Source organism: Salmo salar, chromosome ssa18 (genome assembly GCF_905237065.1).
Source record: "Salmo salar chromosome ssa18, Ssal_v3.1, whole genome shotgun sequence".
Lineage (NCBI taxonomy): Eukaryota > Metazoa > Chordata > Actinopteri > Salmoniformes > Salmonidae > Salmo > Salmo salar.
The window spans coordinates 18798162-18817667 of NC_059459.1; the positions used below are offsets into that span (position 1 = coordinate 18798162).

At 43.1% G+C, this 19506-nt stretch overlaps 1 protein-coding gene across 1 annotated transcript in view; it reads left to right on the plus strand.

Annotated features, from left to right (window-relative positions):
- Positions 1 to 19191, plus strand: part of pcsk2 (proprotein convertase subtilisin/kexin type 2) — an 84153-nt gene extending 64962 nt beyond the window's left edge. Inside the window, exon 12 of the mRNA XM_014154627.2 lies at positions 17988 to 19191. Coding sequence (XP_014010102.1) covers positions 17988 to 18474 — 487 coding nt within the window. The 3' untranslated portion in view covers positions 18475 to 19191. The remainder of the gene's footprint in view (positions 1 to 17987) is intronic.
- Positions 19192 to 19506: the final 315 nt, after the last annotated feature.

Here is a 19506-nt window from a genome sequence, read left to right on the forward strand (position 1 = left end):
GCATATTATTAATGTTAGCTCTCTGTGTACCTCCAAGGGCCAGCTGTGCTAAGTCCCTCTTTGTGGCACCTGACCACACGACTGAACAGTAGTCCAGGTGCTACAAAACTAGGACCTGTAGAACCTGCCTTGTTGATAGTGCTGTTAAGAATGCAGAGCAGCGCTTTATTATAGACAGACTCCTCCCCATCCTAGCTACTGTTGTATCAATATGTTTTGACCATGACAGTTTATAATCCAGGGTTACGCCAAGCAGTTTATTCTCCTCAATTTGCTAAATTTCCACATTATTCATCACAATATTTAGTTGAAGTTTAGGGTTTAGTGAATGATACAGTGCTTTTAGTCTTTGAAATATTTAACCCTTTGACGCATACAATCACGTATTTGTGATCATTGTTGAGTGGTCCCTGCAGTGTACAATCTCAAATACTTGATTGGTACAGTAGCAACAGAACATATGACACAACAAACGCATCTAAACACCATTGTTGTCTGAACAGCATCTAAATATTTTTTTGTACTGATGGAAAATAAAGGTCTTAAACTTTATTCCTCAATTTGACCTTTTATTGTAAAAGATTAATGCGAACTTCATTATCCAAGCATCACACAGAACACATCCACAGCCAAACTCATTCCATAAACCAGTCTAAATGACAGGTTGTGCTGACAAAAAAACTAAACATAAGTTAGCGACCTAACAGCTAGACTAGTTTACAATGTACCACATCTCTGGTGAGCACAAGATACTAATATAGTGTTGTTTACAATATAAATATGTGTCAGCTAAGCTAACAGCAGATAAAATCTTTATGATGGCTGCCATGTTTGTTTACATTTGACAAGCGAAAACTCCCTAATCCCAGAATGTCATTCACTATAAGAAGCAAATAAACAAAGTCAAAGATAGCTGCGCTCATTGCCTGAAAAATATGAACTTACTTTAGCCTCTTTTCAGCATATTACAAATCGTTGATGTACTTGTTATAAAATCACAAAGAAAATACAATATTTTCACCTCACATATCATCACATCAAATACAAGCGTACTGCCTAGACTAACCGTAGCACGAAACTAAACAGGGATTAAACCATTTTAGGGTGATTTGTGGGGGGGTTAATTTAATTTGGTGGGGGGGTTTCAAGTCCGTGGGGGGTAGAAATGGGGGAAGGTATCGTGGGGGGATATGATGCAGGAAATATTATGTCACGCTCTGACCTAGGAGAGCTGTGTTTTCTCTGTTTAGTTAGGTCAGGGTGTGATAGGTGGGTGGGAATTCTATGTTTTGGCCGGGTATGGTTTCCAATCAGAGGCAGCTGTCTATCGTTGTCTCTAATTGGAAGCCATACTTAGGCAGCCTGTTTTTCCCTTTGTTTTTGTGGGTAGTTGCTTTCTGTTTAGTTAGTAAACCTGACGGAACTGTTGACTGTCATTTTGTTATTTTGTCTAGTGTTCATTTCCATTAAAATATATAATGATGAGCACTCTACACGCTGCTCCTTGGTCCCCTTCATATGACGGCCATAACAGAACTACACACCACCAAAGGACCAAGCAGCGTGGGCCGATTTGACTGGACCTGGGAAGAGATCCTAGATAGGGCAGGACCTTGGACAAGGCCGGGAGAGTATCGCCGCCCGCCGGAGGAGATACAGGCAGCGAAGGCGGAACGGCGCTACTGGGAGGAACGGCTAGGAAGGCAACAGGAGGCCGAGAGGCAGCGGCCACATTTTTTTTGGGGGGGCACACAGGTAGATTGACTAAGGCAGTTTTAAGACCTGAGCAAACTCCTCGTGCTTACCGTGGGGAGCGAGTGACTGAACAAGCACCGTGTTATGCGGTGATATGCACTGTGTCGTCCATGCACACTCACAGCCCGGTGCGCTCGGTACAAGCTCCTCACGGTTGCCGTGCTAGAGTTGGCCGTCAGCCAGGAAGAAGTGCGCCGGCTCAGCGTATCTGGTCTCCAGTGCGTCTCTTCGGCCCAGGTTATCCTGCGCCTGCTTTACGCACGGTACCCCCCATTCACCAGCGCAGCACAGTTTGTCCTGTACCAATGCTCCGCCCTTGCTGGGCGAGAATAACCATCCAGCCAGGACGGGGTGTGCCAGCCCTAAGCTCCAGACCTCCAGTGCGCCTCCATAGCCCAGTACGTCCTGTGCCTGCTCCTCGCACTCTTCCTCCAGTAAGCCTCCATAGCCCAGTACGGCCGGTGCCTGCTTTGAGCACTCGGTCTTCAGTGCGTCTCCCCAGTCCGGTGAGACCTGTTCCAGCTTCACGAATAAAGCCTCCAGTGATAATCTATGGTTCGAAGCCTGTAGAGATGATCCATGGCACGAAGCCTCTAGTGATCATCCATGGCCCGGAGCCTGTAGGGATAATCCATGGCCCGGCACCTGTAGAGATGATCCATGGCACGAAGCCTCCAGTGATGATCCATGGCACGGAACCTGTATTGATGATCCAAGGCATGGAGCCTGCAACAACTGTCCCTAGTCCGCAACCTACAATGACGCTCCTCAGTCCGGAGCCTCCAGCGACGCTTCCCAGTACGGAGCCTCCAGCGACACTCCTCAGCCAGGAGCCTCCAGTGACGCTCCTCAGTCCAGAGCCTCCAGCGACGCTCATCAGTACGGAGCCTCCAGCGACGCTCATCAGTACAGAGCCTCCAGCGACGCTCCCCAGTCTGGAGCCTCCAGCGACGCTCCCCAGTCCGGAGCCTCCAGCGATGCTCCCCAGTCTGGAGCCTCCAGCGACGCTCCCCAGTCCGGAGCCTCCAGCGACGGTCTCCAGTCCGGAGCCTCCAGCGACGCTCCCCAGTCCAGAGCCTCCAGCAATGCTCCCCAGTCCGGAGCCTCCAGCGACGCTCCCCAGTCCGGAGCCTCCAGCGACGGTCTGCAGCCCGGAGTCTTCAGCGGCGGTCTGCAGCCCAGAATCTTCAACGGCGGTCTGCAGCCCAGAGTCTTCAACGGCGGTCTGCAGCCCAGAGTCTTCAACGGCGGTCTGCAGCCCAGAGTCTTCAACGGCGGTCTGCAGCCCAGAGTCTTCAGCAGCCTTCAGCCCAGAGTCTTCAGCGGCGGTTGGCATTCCAAAGCCTCCGGCGATGATCCAGGGTCTGGTTCCTCCGGGCACACAGAAGCGGGGGGATCAGTGGGTGGTGGGGGTGCTACGCCCGGAACCAGAGCCGCCGCCAATTATAGATGCCCACCCGGACCCTCCCCAATAGGTTCAGGTTTGCGGCCGAGAGTCCGCACCTTTTGGGGGGGGTACTGTCACGCTCTGACATAGGAGAGCTGTGTTTTCTCTATTTAGTTAGGTCAGGGTGTGATAGGTGGGTGGGCATTCTATGTTTTGTTTTCTATGTTTTGGCCGGGTATGGTTTCCAATCAGAGGCAGCTGTCTATTGTTGTCTCTGATTGGAAGCCATATTTAGGCAGCCTGTTTTTCCCTTTGTTTTTGTGGGTAGTTGCTTTCTGTTTAGTTAGTAAACCTGACGAAACTGTTGGCTGTCATTTTGTTATTTTGTCTAGTGTTCATTTCCATTGAAATATATAATGATGAGCACTCTACACGCTGCGCCTTGGTCCCCTTCATATGACGGCCGTAACATATTACTATAATGGGGGATTTATCAATAAATGGGGGGCAAACACAATAAGTTGATACGCTAAATAAAAATTAACGTCTGTGCTGACAACCCTGAGGTACCAAAGTTACAACTGGGAACTCTGGAAAAAACGAGCTCCGACTGAGAAAAAATCGTTTTGAATGGTCATCCAACTTGGAATTCCAACTCGGGAGCTCGGGCCTCTTTCTAAAGCTCCGAATTTTCGACCTGAAGATCATTGACGTCATGATTTTACCTAATATTTTTACGTTTTCACAGTTGTCTTGAAAGCACCATAAGTAGGTAAAGGGAACTATCCCTTGTTATAACATCTTTGGTCTGACAGACGCTTTCATAGCAAACATGATGTCAACAAACATGGTGCCAAAAAATAGCCGGCTAATAGCTTAGCATTAGCTCATCATAATCAGTACAACATTCAAGTATTTTACACCCATCATATGTGTCCATTACAATCTATTCAAGAATTGGAATGCATGATTTGTATTCAGTACTTGAAAACATGTTAATAAAACAGTAAATACCTTATGATCCATACATACATACGGTGTGCTACAGCAGAAATGACAACACGCTATACAGAAAATAAGCCACTTACTTTAATTGGACTTTGGACGTGTGCGGTCCTATTTGTAAGACAAACAACCATGAAGGCAATGCGGGCACCAGTCAGAAAATGTGCTGGGGGAAAATGTTTGTGCAAGGCCTGTTCTGACTAGAGATCTGCAATTTCTTCATACTTGATCTGGGGAAACACTAGGGAAGTGCTTGGGCTCTCATTGAAGAGAGAAGTTTGTCCGCTCAGTAGTGCCTCAAATGTAAATTGTCCGCAAGAGTGAAATGGGCTACTTTTTATGCGAATTAACGAGGAGGCGGAACACACCTCAATTCAAACTGTTGTTCTAAAGTAAAACTTGTTAGAAAATAATTTGAAATTGACTAATTGAAACATAGCCTATTGATAATTAGCAGGCAGCGTGCCTGGGTTTGAGGGCAGTGCGGGTAACTGTCCTATTGCGTAAAAATCACTTTGGAACAGTGAGAGCATTCTAACATCACGCGCATGAAAAAACTCACGCAGGAGCGATAGTTTAGAGATATTTCTAACTCACACTTGAAAGGTTAAGACTAACTCATTCCTTGCCACCCATTCTGAAAGTAACTGCAGCTCTTTGTTAAGTGTTTCAGTAATTTCAGTCGCTGTAGTAGCTGACATGTATAGTGTTGAGTCATCCGCATACATAGAAACACAGGCTTTACTCAAAGATTAGTATAGACTGAAAAAAGTAAGGGGCCTAGACAGCTGCCTGGGGGAATTCCTGATTCTACCTGGATGTTGTTGGAGAGGATTTCCTTAAAGAACACCCTCCGTGTTCTGTTAAACAGGTAACTCTTTATCCACAACATAGCAGGGGGTGTAAAGCCATAACAAAGTTTGTTGTCAACTTGTTTACTGTAAAATAGCATTGTATCTGGTCAAACACCATTTTTTCCAAAAGTTTACTAAGGGTTGGTAACAGGCTGATTGGTTGGCTATTTGAGCCAGTAAAAGGGGTTTCACTATTCTTAGGTACAGAAAGAACTTTTACTTCCCTCCAGGCCTGAGAGCACACACTTTCTAGTAGGCTTAAATTGAAGATATGGCAAATAGGAATGGCAATATCGTCCGCTATTATTTTCAGTAATTTTCCATCCAAGTTGTCAGACACCGGTGGCTTTTCATTGGTGATAGACAACGATAACTTTTTCACCTCTTCCACACTTACTTTTAAAATTACAATGCTTGTCTTTCATAATTTAGTCAGATATACTTGGATATGTAGTGTCAGTGTTTTTTGCTGGCATGTCATGCCTAAATTTGCTAGTCTTGCTAATGAAAAAAATCATTAAAGTAGTTGTCAATATCAGTGGGTTTTGTGATGAATGAGCCAATTGATTAAATTAATGGTGGCGTAGAGATTTACTTTTTGCCCAAAATGTAATTTAAGTTGCTCCAAGCATTTTACGATCATTCTTTATGTCATATATCTTTCTTATGTCATTTATCTTTCATAGTTTAGTTTATTCTTCTTTTTATTCAGTTTACTCACATGATTTCTCAATTTGCAGTACATTTGCCAATCGGTTGTACAGCCAGACATGGGTGCATGCTTATTAGTAACTGGGATAAGCAATTTCCTAAATGTTTCAAGTGCAGCATCTGGTTGAACCTCATTACACACCACGGACCAACAAATATTATTTACATCAACAACATAGAAATCACTACAAAACTTATTGTATGACCTCTTATACACTATATTAAGTGCAGCCTTTGGAACTTTGGTTTTCCTATAGATATGACTACTATATTGTGATCAGTACATCAATTGGATTTGGATACTGCTTTCAAACAAATTTCTGCAGAATTAGTAAAGATGTGATCAATACATGTTGAAGATTTAATTCCTGTGCTGTTTGCAACTACCCTGGTAGGTTGATTGATAACCTGAAACAGGTTCCAGGCACTAGTTACAGTTTGAAACTCTCTTGAGGGGGCAGCCTGATGAAAGCCAGTCAATATTTAAATCACTCAGAAAATATCACAGACATTATCAAGCATTTCACACATTTGATCCAGATACTGACTGTTAGGACTTGGTGGTCTATAGCAGCTTCCCATCAGAATGGGCTTTAGGTGAGGCAGATGAACCTGTAGCCATATTACTTCAACAATATTTAACATGATATCCCCTCTTAGCTTTACAGGAATGTGGTTCTGAATATAAACAGCCACACCTCCACTTTTGGCATTTCTATACTTTCTGTAGATCTTATAAACATGTATTGCTACCACTGTTGCATCAAAGGTATTATCTAAGTGAGTTTCAGAGACTGTCAGAGTATGAATGTCATCTGTTGTTAGCAAATTATTGATTTCATGAACCTTGTTCTTAAGCTACATATGTTAATGTGCGCTATTTGTAACACTTTTCTGGGATTCTTGATTGTTTTTCTTGCTTTACTGGGAAGCTTAGCAGAGGTAGACATGCTCAGGTTATTTATGTTAGTGCAGGGTGAGCTGCACACAGTGGACTTCCTGGTAGTGCACACCACCTCAGTGCTAACAGTATAACTCTGGTTCATAGGTACATGATTACTGCATACAATAGTTGTAGGATCAGCAGAGGCATTCAGGGCAGTAAGAGGGACATACATTAGGTTACTTACATTGTGTCTTCCAACGTCCCTAGGATAATGTACATCTGCTGAAGCATTATGATAACTCAGCGACACAATGGTAGGGATTAAATTATCTGGACTTCATTGATAAGTCATTGTCTCAACGCAGCCTTATAATGCTGTGAAAAGATCCAGGAACCCAAATGATCTGGGTAGATCCCATCCTCCTTATAATACAAGCTTTGATTCCAGAAGGTATCAAAATTTTCAAAAATTTTACACCCACAGAGCTGCAATAGTCTCGTAGCCAGTTATGGAGGGCTAAAACCATTTTGAACCATTCATTGCCACGATTTAGGGAGGGCAGAGGGACAGATATTATGGAGCGTTTGTCAAATCAAATCAAATTTTATTGGTCACATACACATGATTAGCAGATGTTATTGCGAGTGTAGCGAAATGCTTTGCTTCTACTGTAGATCCGACAGTGCAGCAGTACCTAACAGGTAATGTCTAACAATTCCACAACAAAACCTAATATCTAACAAATTCCACAACAAAACCTAATACACACAATCTAGTGAAGGAATGGGATGAGAATATATAAGTATAAAATATATGGATGAGCAGTGACAGAGCGGCTAAGATGCAATAGATAATGAAGGAAACACCTATACAGTGTATACATATGAGATGAGTAATGTGAGATATGTAAACATTATTAAAGTGACATTATTAAAGTGACTAGTGTTCCATTTATTAAAGTGGCTGATGATATCAAGTCTGTAGGTATGCAGCCACCTCTCTGTGCTAGTGGTGGCTGTTTAACAATCTGATGGCCTTGAGATAGAAGCTGATGCGCCTTCTTCACCACACTGTCTGTGTGCGTGGACCATATCAGTTTGCCGGTGATATGTACACCGAGGAACTTAAAACGTTCCACCTTCTCCACTACTGTCCCGTCGATGTGGATAGGGGCGTGCTCCTTTTGCTGTTTCCTGAAGTCCACAATCATCTCTTTTGTTTTGCTGACATTGAGTGAGAGGTTATTTTCTTGACACCACACTCCGAGGGCCCTCACCTCCTCCCTGTAGGCTGTCTCGTCATTGTTGGTAATCAAACCTACCACTGTAGTGTCGTCTGCAAACTTGATGATTGAGTTGGAGGTGTAAATGGCCATGCAGGATGCTGAGAACGCACCCTTATGGGGCTCCAGTGTTGAGGATCAGTGGAGTGGAGATGTTGTTTCCTACCTTCACCACCTGGGGGCGGCCCGTCCAGAAGTCCAGGACCCAGTTGCACAGGGCGGGGCTGAGACCCAGGGTCTCAAGCTTAATGTTGAGTTTGGAGGGTACTATGGTGTTAAATGCTGAGCTGTAGTCTATGAACAGCATTCTTACATAGGTATTCCTCTTGTCCAGATGGGTTAGGGCAGTGTGCAGTGTGATGGTGATTGAGTCGTCTGTGGATCTATTGGGGCGGTAAGCAAATTGGAGTGGGTCTAGGGTAACAGGTAGGGTGGAGGTGAGATGACCCTTAGCTAGCCTTTCAAAGCACTTCATGATGACAGAAGTGAGTGCTACAGGGCAATGGTAATTTAGTTCAGTTACCTTTGCAACATCTCCACTCCACTGATCCTCAACACACTTCTTGGGAACAGGAACAATGGTGGCCATCTTGAGCATGTGGGGACAGCAGACTGGGATAGGGATTGATTGAATATGTCCGTAAACACACCAGCCAGCTGGTCTGTGCATGCTCTGAGGACGTGGCTTGGGATGCCGTCTGAGCCGGCAGCCTTGCGGGGTAACACATTTAAGTGTTTTACTCACGTCGGCCACAGAGGAGAGCCCACAGTCTTTGGTAGCGGGCTGTGTTGGTGGCACTGTATTGTCCTCAAAATGTGCAAAGGAGTTGTTTCATTTGTCTGGGAGCAAGACGTCGATGTCCGCAACGGGGCTGATTTTCTTTTTGTAATCCATGATTGTCTGTAGACCCTGCCACATACGTCTCATGTTTGAGCCGTTGAATTGCGACTCCACTTTGTCTCTATACTGACACTTTCCTTGTTTGATTGAGGGAATAACTACACTGTTTGTATTCGTTCATGTTTCCAGTCGCCTTGTCATGATTAAATGCGGTGGTACGTGCTTTCAGTTTTGCGCAAATGCTGCCATCAATCCACATTTTCTGGTTAGGGAATGTTTTAATAGTCACAATGGGTACAACATCTCCTATACACTTCCTTATAAACTCGCTCACCGAGTCAGCGTATATGTCAATGTTATTGTCTGAGGCTACCTGGAACATATCCCAGTCCACGTGATCGAAGCAATCTTGAAGGGTGGAATCCGATTGGTCAGACCAGCATTGGATATACTTAAGTACGGGTGCTTCCTGTTTTAGTTTCTGCCTATAAGAGGGGAGCAACAAGATGGAGTCATGGTCACATTTGCCAAAATGAGGGAGGGGGAGGGTCTTGTATGCATCGCGGAATTTGGAGTAGCAGTGGTCGAGTGTGTTACTCGCTCGTGTACTGCAATCGATATGCTGATAGAATTTAGGTAGCCTTGTTCTCAGATTAGCTTTGTTAACTTCTCTAGGGCCAGTGGGACGATTTCGTCCCACCTACGTAACAGCCAGTGGAATCCCGTGGCGCGTTATTCAAATACCTTAGAAATGCTATTACTTCAATTTCTCAAACATATGACTATTTTACACCATTTTAAAGACAAGACTGTTAATCAAACCACACTGTCCGATTTCAAAAAGGCTTTACAGCGAAAGCAAAACATTGGATTATGTCAGGAGAGTACCCTGCCAAAAATAATCACACAGCCATTTTCAAAGCAAGCATATATGTCAAAAAACCAAAACCACAGCTAAATGCAGCACTAACCTTTGATGATCTTCATAAGATGACACTCCTAGGACATTATGTTATACAATACATGCATGTGTTGTTCAATCAAGTTCATATTTATATCAAAAACCAGCTTTTTACATTAGCATGTGATGTTCAGAACTAGCATACCCACCGCAAACTTCCGGTGAATTTACTAAATGACTCATGATAAACGTTCCCAAAATACATAACAATTATTTTAAGAATTATAGATACAGAACTCCTTTATGCAATCGCGGTGTCAGATTTTAAAATAGCTTTTCGGCGAAAGCACATTTTTCAATATTCTGAGTACATAGCCCGGCCATCACGGCTAGCTATTTTGACACCCACCAAGTTTGGGACAACCTAAACTCAGAATTACTATTAGAAAAATTGGATTACCTTTGCTGTTCTTCTACTTCAACAACAAATGCTGTTTTGGTTCCAAATAATCCATTGTTATATTCAAATAGCTCCGTTTTGTCCGTGCGTTCAGGTCACTATCCGAAGGGTGACGCGCGAGCGCATTTCGTGACAAAATATTTCAAAATATTCCATTACCGAATTTCGAAGCATGTCAAACGCTGTTTAAAATCAATTTTTATGCTATTTTTCTCGTAAAAAAGCGATAATATTCCAACAGGGCGACGTTGTATTCATTCAAAGGCTGAAAGAAAAAAAATGGAGAATTCTCGTGAATGCGCCTCTCAGTCTCACTGTCCCCAGGCTGACCACTAACAAATTCTCCTGCTGTTCTTCGCCCAGAGACAGCAGACACCCCATTCCACTTTCTGGTGCCTTCTGAGAGCCAATGGAAGCCTTAGAAAGTGTCACGTTACAGCACAGATGCTGTATTTTCGATAGAGATGCAACAGAAGGACAACAAATTGTCAGACAGGGCACTTCCTGTATGGAATCTTCTCAGGTTTTGGCCTGCCATATGAGTTCTGTTATACTCACAGACACCATTCAAACAGTTTTAGAAACGTTGGAGTGTTTTCTATCCAAATCTACTAATTATATGCATATTCTAGTTTCTGGGCAGGAGTAGTAACCAGATTAAATCGGGTATGTTTTTTTATCCGGCCGTGAAAATACTGCCCCCTATCCCAGACAGGTTAACTAGGGACTGGACATTACCGTGTAATATACTCGGAAGCTGTGGGTGGTGTGCGCGCATGCGAAGCCTCACTTGAGGAACGTTCCGGCACTCTCTCCTCCTTCAACGGCGTTGTTTTGGGTCGGCCTCTGGAATCAGTTCAAATGCCCTGGGAGGTGCAGGCAAAGGATCCGCTTTGGGAAAGTCGTATTCCTGGTTGTAGTACTGGTTGTGCTGGCAAAGATGACGTCTCTCTGATATCCAAAAGTTCTTCCTGGCTGTATGTAATAACAGTTAAGGTTTTCTGGGCTAACAATGTAAGAAATAATACATACAAAAAACAAAATGCTGCACAGTTTCCTAAGGACTTGAAGCGAAGCTACCATCTCTTTCGGTGTCATCTTGTTGGTGTCAAGGAGCTGCCCAATCAGTTCTTTTAAATCCATCTTCAGCTGTTCTGAGCTGCCCTTCATAATGTCATTCAACCCCACATGAACCATGACAGTATCAGACCCGGGTGACTGACGCACAGCCTCGGGAAGCAACCTGGTGATATCCTGAACTTTTTCCCAAGGAAAACGCAAAGTATTTGCCCCAGGTACAGATATATGCCTCACCATCAAACTTCTATCACAATCGCTGGAATGATCCGGCCTCTGCCGTGTCTCGAAGCAGATTGCGAGGCCAGAGCCACAGAACTCATCTGAGAAGAGAGCTGCTGAGACGCCGGCTGCGTGCAGGACATAACAGCTAAAGGCATCAAGAGAGCACAACCTAGCGGAGGGGGGCCGAGGTGGACCAGGCTGTGCCGAGACAATTGATTGACTAGGACAGGGAGAGGTAGCTAGAGGGGCATCCACAGCCATGGAGGGAACATCAAAGTCCATGGCAGAAGACAGCTGGTACAGGGGCTCTAAGCGATTTGAAAGTCTTAACCTCTCTGGGCTAGGCGGGACGAATTCGTCCCACCTACGTAACAGCCACTTGCAGCCTGTGGCGCGATTTTCAAAACCTTAAAAATCCTATTACTTCAATTTCTCAAACATATGACTATTTTACAGCTATTTAAAGACAAGACTCTCGTTAATCTAACCACACTGTCCGATTTCAAAAAGGCTTTACAACGAAAGCAAAACATTAGATTATGTCAGCAGAGTACCAAGCCAGAAATAATCAGACACCCATTTTTCAAGCCAGCATATAATGTCACCAAAACCCAGAAGACAGCTAAATGCAGCACTCACCTTTGATGATCTTCATCAGATGACAACCCTAGGACATTATGTTATACAATACATGCATGTTTTGTTCAATCAAGTTCATATTTATATCAAAAACCAGCTTTTTACATTAGCATGTGACGTTCAGAACTAGCATACCCCCGCAAACTTCCGGGGAATTCGCTAACATTTTACTAAATTACTCACGATAAACGTTCACAAAAAGCATAACAATTATTTTAAGAATTATAGATACAGACCTCCTCTATGCACTCGATATGTCTGATTTTAAAATAGCTTTTTGGTGAAAGCACATTTTGCAATATTCTAAGTACATAGCCCAGGCATCACGGGCTCGCTATTTAGACACCCGGCAAGTTTAGCACTCACCATAATCATATTTACTATTATAAAAGTTTGATTACCTTTTGTTGTCTTCGTCAGAATGCACACCCAGGACTGCTACTTCAATAACAAATGTTGGTTTGGTCCAAAATAATCCATCGTTATATCCGAATAGCGGCGTTTTGTTCGTGCGTTCCAGACACTATCCGAAATGGTAAAGAAGTGTCGCGCGCATGGCGCAATTCGTGACAATAAAATTCTAAATATTCCATTACCGTACTTTCGAAGCATGTCAACCGCTGTTTAAAATCAATTTTTACGCCATTTTTCTCGTAGAAAAGCGATAGTATTCCGACAGGGAATCTCCTTTTCGGCAAACAGAGGAAAAAAAATCACAAAGGCGGGGGCGGTTGGGTCACGCGCATAAGCCCAGAGTCCCTTGATCGGCCACTTGAGAAAGGCGATAATGTGTTTCAGCCTGGGGCTGGAATGACGACATTCTGTTTTTTCCCGGGCTCTGAGAGCCTATGGAAGACTTGGGAAGTGTCACGTTAGAGCAGAGATCCTTAGTAAAAGATAGAGATGGAAAAGAAGTTCAAGAAATGGTCAGACAGGCCACTTCCTGTAAAGGAATCTCTCAGGTTTTGACCTGCCATTTGAGTTCTGTTATACTCACAGACACCATTCAAACAGTTTTAGAAACTTTAGGGTGTTTTCTAACCATATGTAATAAGTATATGCATATTCTAGTTACTGGGTAGGAGTGGTAACCAGATTAAATCGGGTATGTTTTTTATCCAGCCGTGTCAATACTGCCCCCTAGCCCTAACAGGGTCCCGACGCGGGGTAAGAAGGCAGGTACGCCGAGAACGATTCTTCTACTTCTTTCTGGTTTCGACACGCATCCATTCATGCTCACCTGGAGTCGAACAATGAGCAGTCATTTTCTGGTTCAAGCTAGTAGAGGGGTGCAGTGGTGGAAATTGATCATAGTCCAGGAAGATCCCATTATGATCCTCTTGGATGTTTTGATTGGAAGCATTTAAAGATGCCGATAGTCTCATAGAATCCTTATTCAGTTCAAGGCGCTTGGTCAAATGTTTTATTTTTTCATGAAGAGTAATAATCCTTTCTTTAGATGCCTCAAGTTCAATACATTTTCCCCGTGACAACTACGAACATGTCGCAGATTATACACTTAATAACACGCGAGTCCCCAGCAGATTCAAAGGAATTTTCACTGCTGAACGGCAACAATCAAAGGGAACAAACATTTCCCGGCTTCGCCATAATACCTGTCTCCTACCAGCGCTTCATTGTGCCTCGCACAACTATGTTGTTGTCGGTCTCTCCTTGAATGTGAAGAACGAGAGAGAAGCGCAGGGGGCCAGGTGATGCTAGGTCGGTTGTCAGTGGCAGGTCGCCGGCTGTTCCTTGCTACGCACCGGTCTGGCTGCGTGGTAGCGTTTGGTGTAGCCTCTCTCTCACAGCTGTGTCGGGTATGTCCCCAGTGTCTATACTCGTGGGGGACACAAAACATACAATTACAGCATGTCCTGGCCAACAATTGTAGTCACACTCACATGCTGGAAATAGTTCTATAGAGAGCGTTTTATGATTTGAGCTCTTGGTAGCCTGGATCGATTGTTGGTATCCAGGTACTAAAGCGTTCGGGTGAAAAAGTTGAATAAAGAAAGTGAAATGAGGAAAAAACTAAAAGTTGGTAAATGTGTTAAATGCAAGAGTTTGGATTAAACGGTTATTAAAAGTAAAAAACGAAAGGTTTGCAGGTAGCCAAGACGCAACAAACAGCACAGCAGCACAGAGACAACGAGGAAGTGTGACGTTGTTGTGATGAGGCGTGGGAAGAACTAGTGGTGGGGTTTATGACCATAGGGAGTCGTTATTCTCACACATTATCTGATGAGATTGCTGCACCTGCTGTTCAGGAAAATCATTTTGGCGACAAATTGATTTCTGCACACATTCATGAGCCCAGACACACACAGATCAACACATATGATGTACTTGTGCACACACATGCACAGACAGACACACACATACACACATTCTGCTTTTCAATGATAGATACTGTCATATCAGTGCAGAATACAATTTCCCTCCTTTCTCAGGATGTGATGTGATCCGGTGACAGGTTCACAGTTCGACTCATTAACTTTCCAGCTGGGCCACCTGGCTGAAATGCATTCTGGGTAATGGATCTACAGGATACAGTTACATCAAAGCATCTACATATTACATAGTGGCCTTAAATGAGTTCATACAACATTAACTTTCAATTAATTTGTATTTCTATTGTAAAGGTATACTGGAATACAAAACATGTATGAATCTACACATATAATGTATTTATTATTATCTATGATAACATCTATGAAAAACAGTTTTAAAGGTATTGTTGATAATCTATCATGAATTATCAGAAAACAAGAAAAGCTCTCAGCTAATTCACTGTTAAAACTCATTAATTGTTGGTCAGAGCCGTAACAGACTCCATCTGGTTTTCAATGAAACCACATGACAGTGTATTGTACTGAATCCCATTGACCCACTAAATTACTACTAATTTAACCACCTCACCATCAGACCTCAGCACACCTCTCTGCTCAGGATATTATTCTACCAATGTGCTTCCCAGAACATACCTCTCTCCTTCTTTCTCTCTGTGTGCTGTGCTAATCTGAGAGAGCTGTAATGGGCCAGAGATGTGGCCCCTGACTCTAATAATGCCATTAGGTCCACTTTACCCCCATCGTCCTCTCCTCAGCTCAGCTTCCCCATCTCTCTATCTACCCAGTGGTCCACCCCTGCCCGAGTGAGCTCTTAACACCCTCACCGCCTCACCACAAAGCAGGGAGTCAGCAGGGTTCCTGTGTGTGCCTCTGAACCAGAGAATAGCAACATAACATCCCTGCTCCTAAGGCTTTGGCTTGGGACCCTCAATCTGGACAAGGCAATCTCCCTGCACCAGCTCTCTGCCATGAGTTGAATAGGAAGGAAGATAATATAATTCTTAGATGGTCCAATATGACTTTGGGTTGCTATAGTGGTTCCTCCTTTAAAAGTTGCGTCATACTGCGGCACACCTTGCGTGCTGCCGCAGCATTCTGTGGCACGTCATTTAATTTTCAGCCATTTTTTCTGTTACTGCTAGTTTGACCACCAGAGGGCATCTTTGAGAAGCATTTGATAGTATTGCGTATTGGTATTACCAGAGAATTTAAAACCTTTTTTTGAAATAACATAGTATATGGGATTGATTTTAAGAAATTTGGCTTAATTAATTTGATTAATATTATGATGTTTCTATTCAGAGAAAAACAAAAAATGAAACCCTCAGGGTTTCTGTTAGGATGGAATGGAAAATATGGCACTGTACAATGTGAAGGTCGGGAGTAGGCTTCTAAATTGGATTCTAAATTGTTAGGATTCTAAATAGTTTTCTTTCATTAGACAACTTTGTTCCAATATTTCTTTAAATCAGTGATATTTATTCCTATAGTAATTTGTTATGGATCCATAACTAAATCAACATCTGTATTTTGAAAGAGTATTTTTTTAATAATTATTTTATTAACAAAATGTGCTTATTTGTTTATTAGGCTATTGTGCAGTCTACAATACATACTGTGGTAAACATGGGAAAGTAGCTAATTCCTTACATAAGGGAGAGCAGGCCATGTCTGTACTACAGAATGCGGGGCACGCGGGAGACCAGTGTTATTTCATAGTTGTGATGTCTTCACTATTATTCTACAATGTAGAAAATAGTAAAAATATAGAAAAATCCTGGAATGAGTAGGTGTGTCCAAACTTTTGACTGGTACTTACTTACAATTTGATTAATATTATGGTGTTTCTATTCCATAAAAAATGAAAAACCCTCTGGGTTTCCGTTAGGATGGAATAGAAATATGGCGCACTCATAAATTCAGTGTTGTCAGTTTGTAAATTCAGACCGTTTCGCTCTCGGAGCGCACAATGGACATTTGGGCCGAGGAGTAGGGTTGATTTGAGCGTTCTGGCCTTACAACGGCAGTCAAGCACCCAAGCTAACGTTGGCTAGCTTGCTAGCTACTGTAGGCCCTTGTTATCCTGGAGGGATGAACAGTGAAATGCTGTGGGAGTGATTGTGTAGTAGAGCCTGTTGCTTTGGGCAAGATGGAGAAAAAAACTGTTGAAAAGAGTGACATTTAGTTTATGTAAATGTTATTCTGTCCTTTTCTTGTTTAATAATCTAAGTCCATTTTGAAAAACATTAAGTAGGATGCAAGTTCAATATTTGAAAGGAAAATAAATCAGAAGTATTTTTTTAATCCTAAACATTACATAGCATAGAAAGAATAAATGGCATGAGCTTTCATGACATGACAAATTATTCTGAATTACATATCATGAAGATGACTGGCAGATTTCTTAAAAGGACCTAGATTGTTTATCCATCCATTTATTAATATCTGTTAGAACTACATGGTAGGCAATAGGAGACAGGCTATGTCATAGTATTGTTCTTTCTATGGTGGTCCTAGTGCCTGTGGCTGGCCTCAGGGCGTCTCAATGGAGTTCTACTGTGCTACACACTTTCTCATTCTCCTCCATTCATTATTCAACACTAGTCATTAACATTTTCATAACAGTTCTTGCTTATTCAAAAAGGGCTAGAATATTAGGTGTATTTTTCAGCCGGTCTCTCTGGGCAAGGGTAATGGTGTTGTCGATGGTATTGCCTTGGGCACAAACAGTGATGTGTCCTTGAGACAACATCCTCAAAGCATTTTGAAATGCACAAGTTATTTCAGGTACTAACTATAGTATTTAAGTTCATACAATTACATCAAAATTACATTAAAATGCTTTATTTTTATGTATCAAGTGAATCTCAATCTCTAATAAAGATCAAGTGAATCTCAATCTCTAATAAAGATGGCCAGCTAAGATAGTGGTAACAGGATGGTAAGATATTAGTCTAAGTCTAACCAAAAAGCCTGCACGCTTCGGTTTATTCTAATAATTTAATGGCAAAGAAAGCGTTGTTTCTGTCATTGTTGTGTTGCCGTGCGGGAGCAGGATTTGAGGCACCACCAGTGCTCTATCAGGGTCTACTGGGTCCATGCTAAGTAGGTCAGGTAATAGCAGGATATTTGAGGGCGGAGGCGTAGACAGAACTAGACAGACTGGGCTATGGTAAATACTCTGCACCCGCAGGCTAAATCTCAGATTGAATTAGATACAGGGACACCAGCTTTCTCAAGGAGCTGACCAGAATACTGATAATGTTACTATTTTTCTCTCTTTCTCCTCTCTCTTCCTTAATACAGCTTTATATTAGCCTCTTTCTTTGCTACCTCCATCTTCCTGTCTATTTCTTTCTGTCCTGTTTTTCCTTTCTCCATTTCCCTGTTTCTCTCATTCTCTGACCCTCCCTTTCCGAACTTTCGTCTTCTGTCTCCCTTTCACAAGTCTTGTTAATCCCTCTTTCCATCTCTCTTTCTGTTGCCCCTTATCGTTGTCCTACTTTTATCACTTTCTTATTTCCCTTTGGGTCTCTCTTGACTCTTCTTCTGCCTTCACCTTCCTAATTCTTCTCTCTCCTCTCTCCCCCCAACCCTCTCTCCCTGCAGTAAGATCCAGTCGGGTGACAAACTGATCCTGGCCATCTCCACTGACTCCTGCCAGGGGAAGGACAACTTTGTCCGCTACCTGGAGCATGTTCAGGCCGTGATCACTGTCAATGGCAGTCGCCGTGGGGACCTCAACATCAACATGACCTCCCCCATGGGCACCAAGTCCATCCTACTAAGCCGCCGGCCCCGGGACGACGATGCCAAGGTTGGCTTCGACAAGTGGCCCTTCATGACTACCCAAACCTGGGGAGAGGACCCCCGCGGGACCTGGGTCCTGGAGGTGGGCTTCCAGGGAAACGAGCCACAGAGGGGGGTCCTGAAGGAGTGGACCCTCATGCTGCACGGAACACAAAGTGCACCTTACATAGACCAGATAGTGCGTGACTACCAGTCCAAATTAGCCATGTCCAAAAAGGAGGAGTTGGAGGAAGAGCTGGACGAGGCGGTGGAAAGGAGCCTGAAGAGCCTGCTGAGTAAAAACTAGCTGACGTAGCTAACTAAACACCGTCTGGTCAGGTCAGCATGCCGGGCCACTCTCTCTCTCTCTATTTCTTTCTCTCACTCCCCCTCTCTCATCTCTCCTATCTTTCTCTCACTCCCCCTCTCTCATATCTTTCTCTCACTTTCCCTTTCTCTCACCAAATAACTTTCTCTCCTCTCCCCCTCTCTTGCCCTCTCTCACACTTTCTCTCCTCCCTCCCTTTCTCTCCTCTCTCTCATTGTCTTTCTCTCCTTCTCTCCCCTCCCACCCTTTTCTCTGCTTTTTGTTTTTCTGTGTTTATATTAGCCCTCCACTTTCGATAGATGTTTCTTGTAATCCGATTATGATAAAAGTGTAACCTTCAAATAATCTATTCTATAGAGAAAACTAAAAGATCCCATCTTGCTTTCTGTCTATGTTTTTTACACTTTACTAAAATGTATATAAACAGACTATATTCACTATATGGTGTTCTTGCTTTTACCCGCCCCTCCATCTCTGGTAAAACAACTGTTGTACAGTTTGTGACTGTAAACGATTTTCTGTGTCATTCTTAAAGTTGAATATCTTGCAATCAGAGCAGTGATACTTCTTTCTGTTTATATTTTTGTGACAAGCAACTGTTTCTATATAAACAAGACAAGGAACGTGTGATTAATTTTGACGCCTGTGCACCTAAAAAAAGTATACTATAATAAATCTATTCAGCTGTTTGTTAAAGCACTTGAGTGATTTGCCTCACTCGGCAATGCACATTCAGGTAGCAGACATGTCTTCAGTCTCTTTTGTAATTTGAATAAGGATGAGAAATAAGACCAGCAGAGAGATAGAGGTCAGAACCTGCGCACGTGCCTCTGTATTCCAATTCCACTTTTTAAGGTAAGTCATTTTGCCTTACAATGGTCATTGCCAGTCAACTGAAGCCTATGCGGTAATGGGAAGCCCTTATCTGTTAACTTGAGAGCACAAAGCACAGGGACATTTAGATCACACACTGTGTAAAGAGACTATATAGTATAAAACACTATTAGCTTC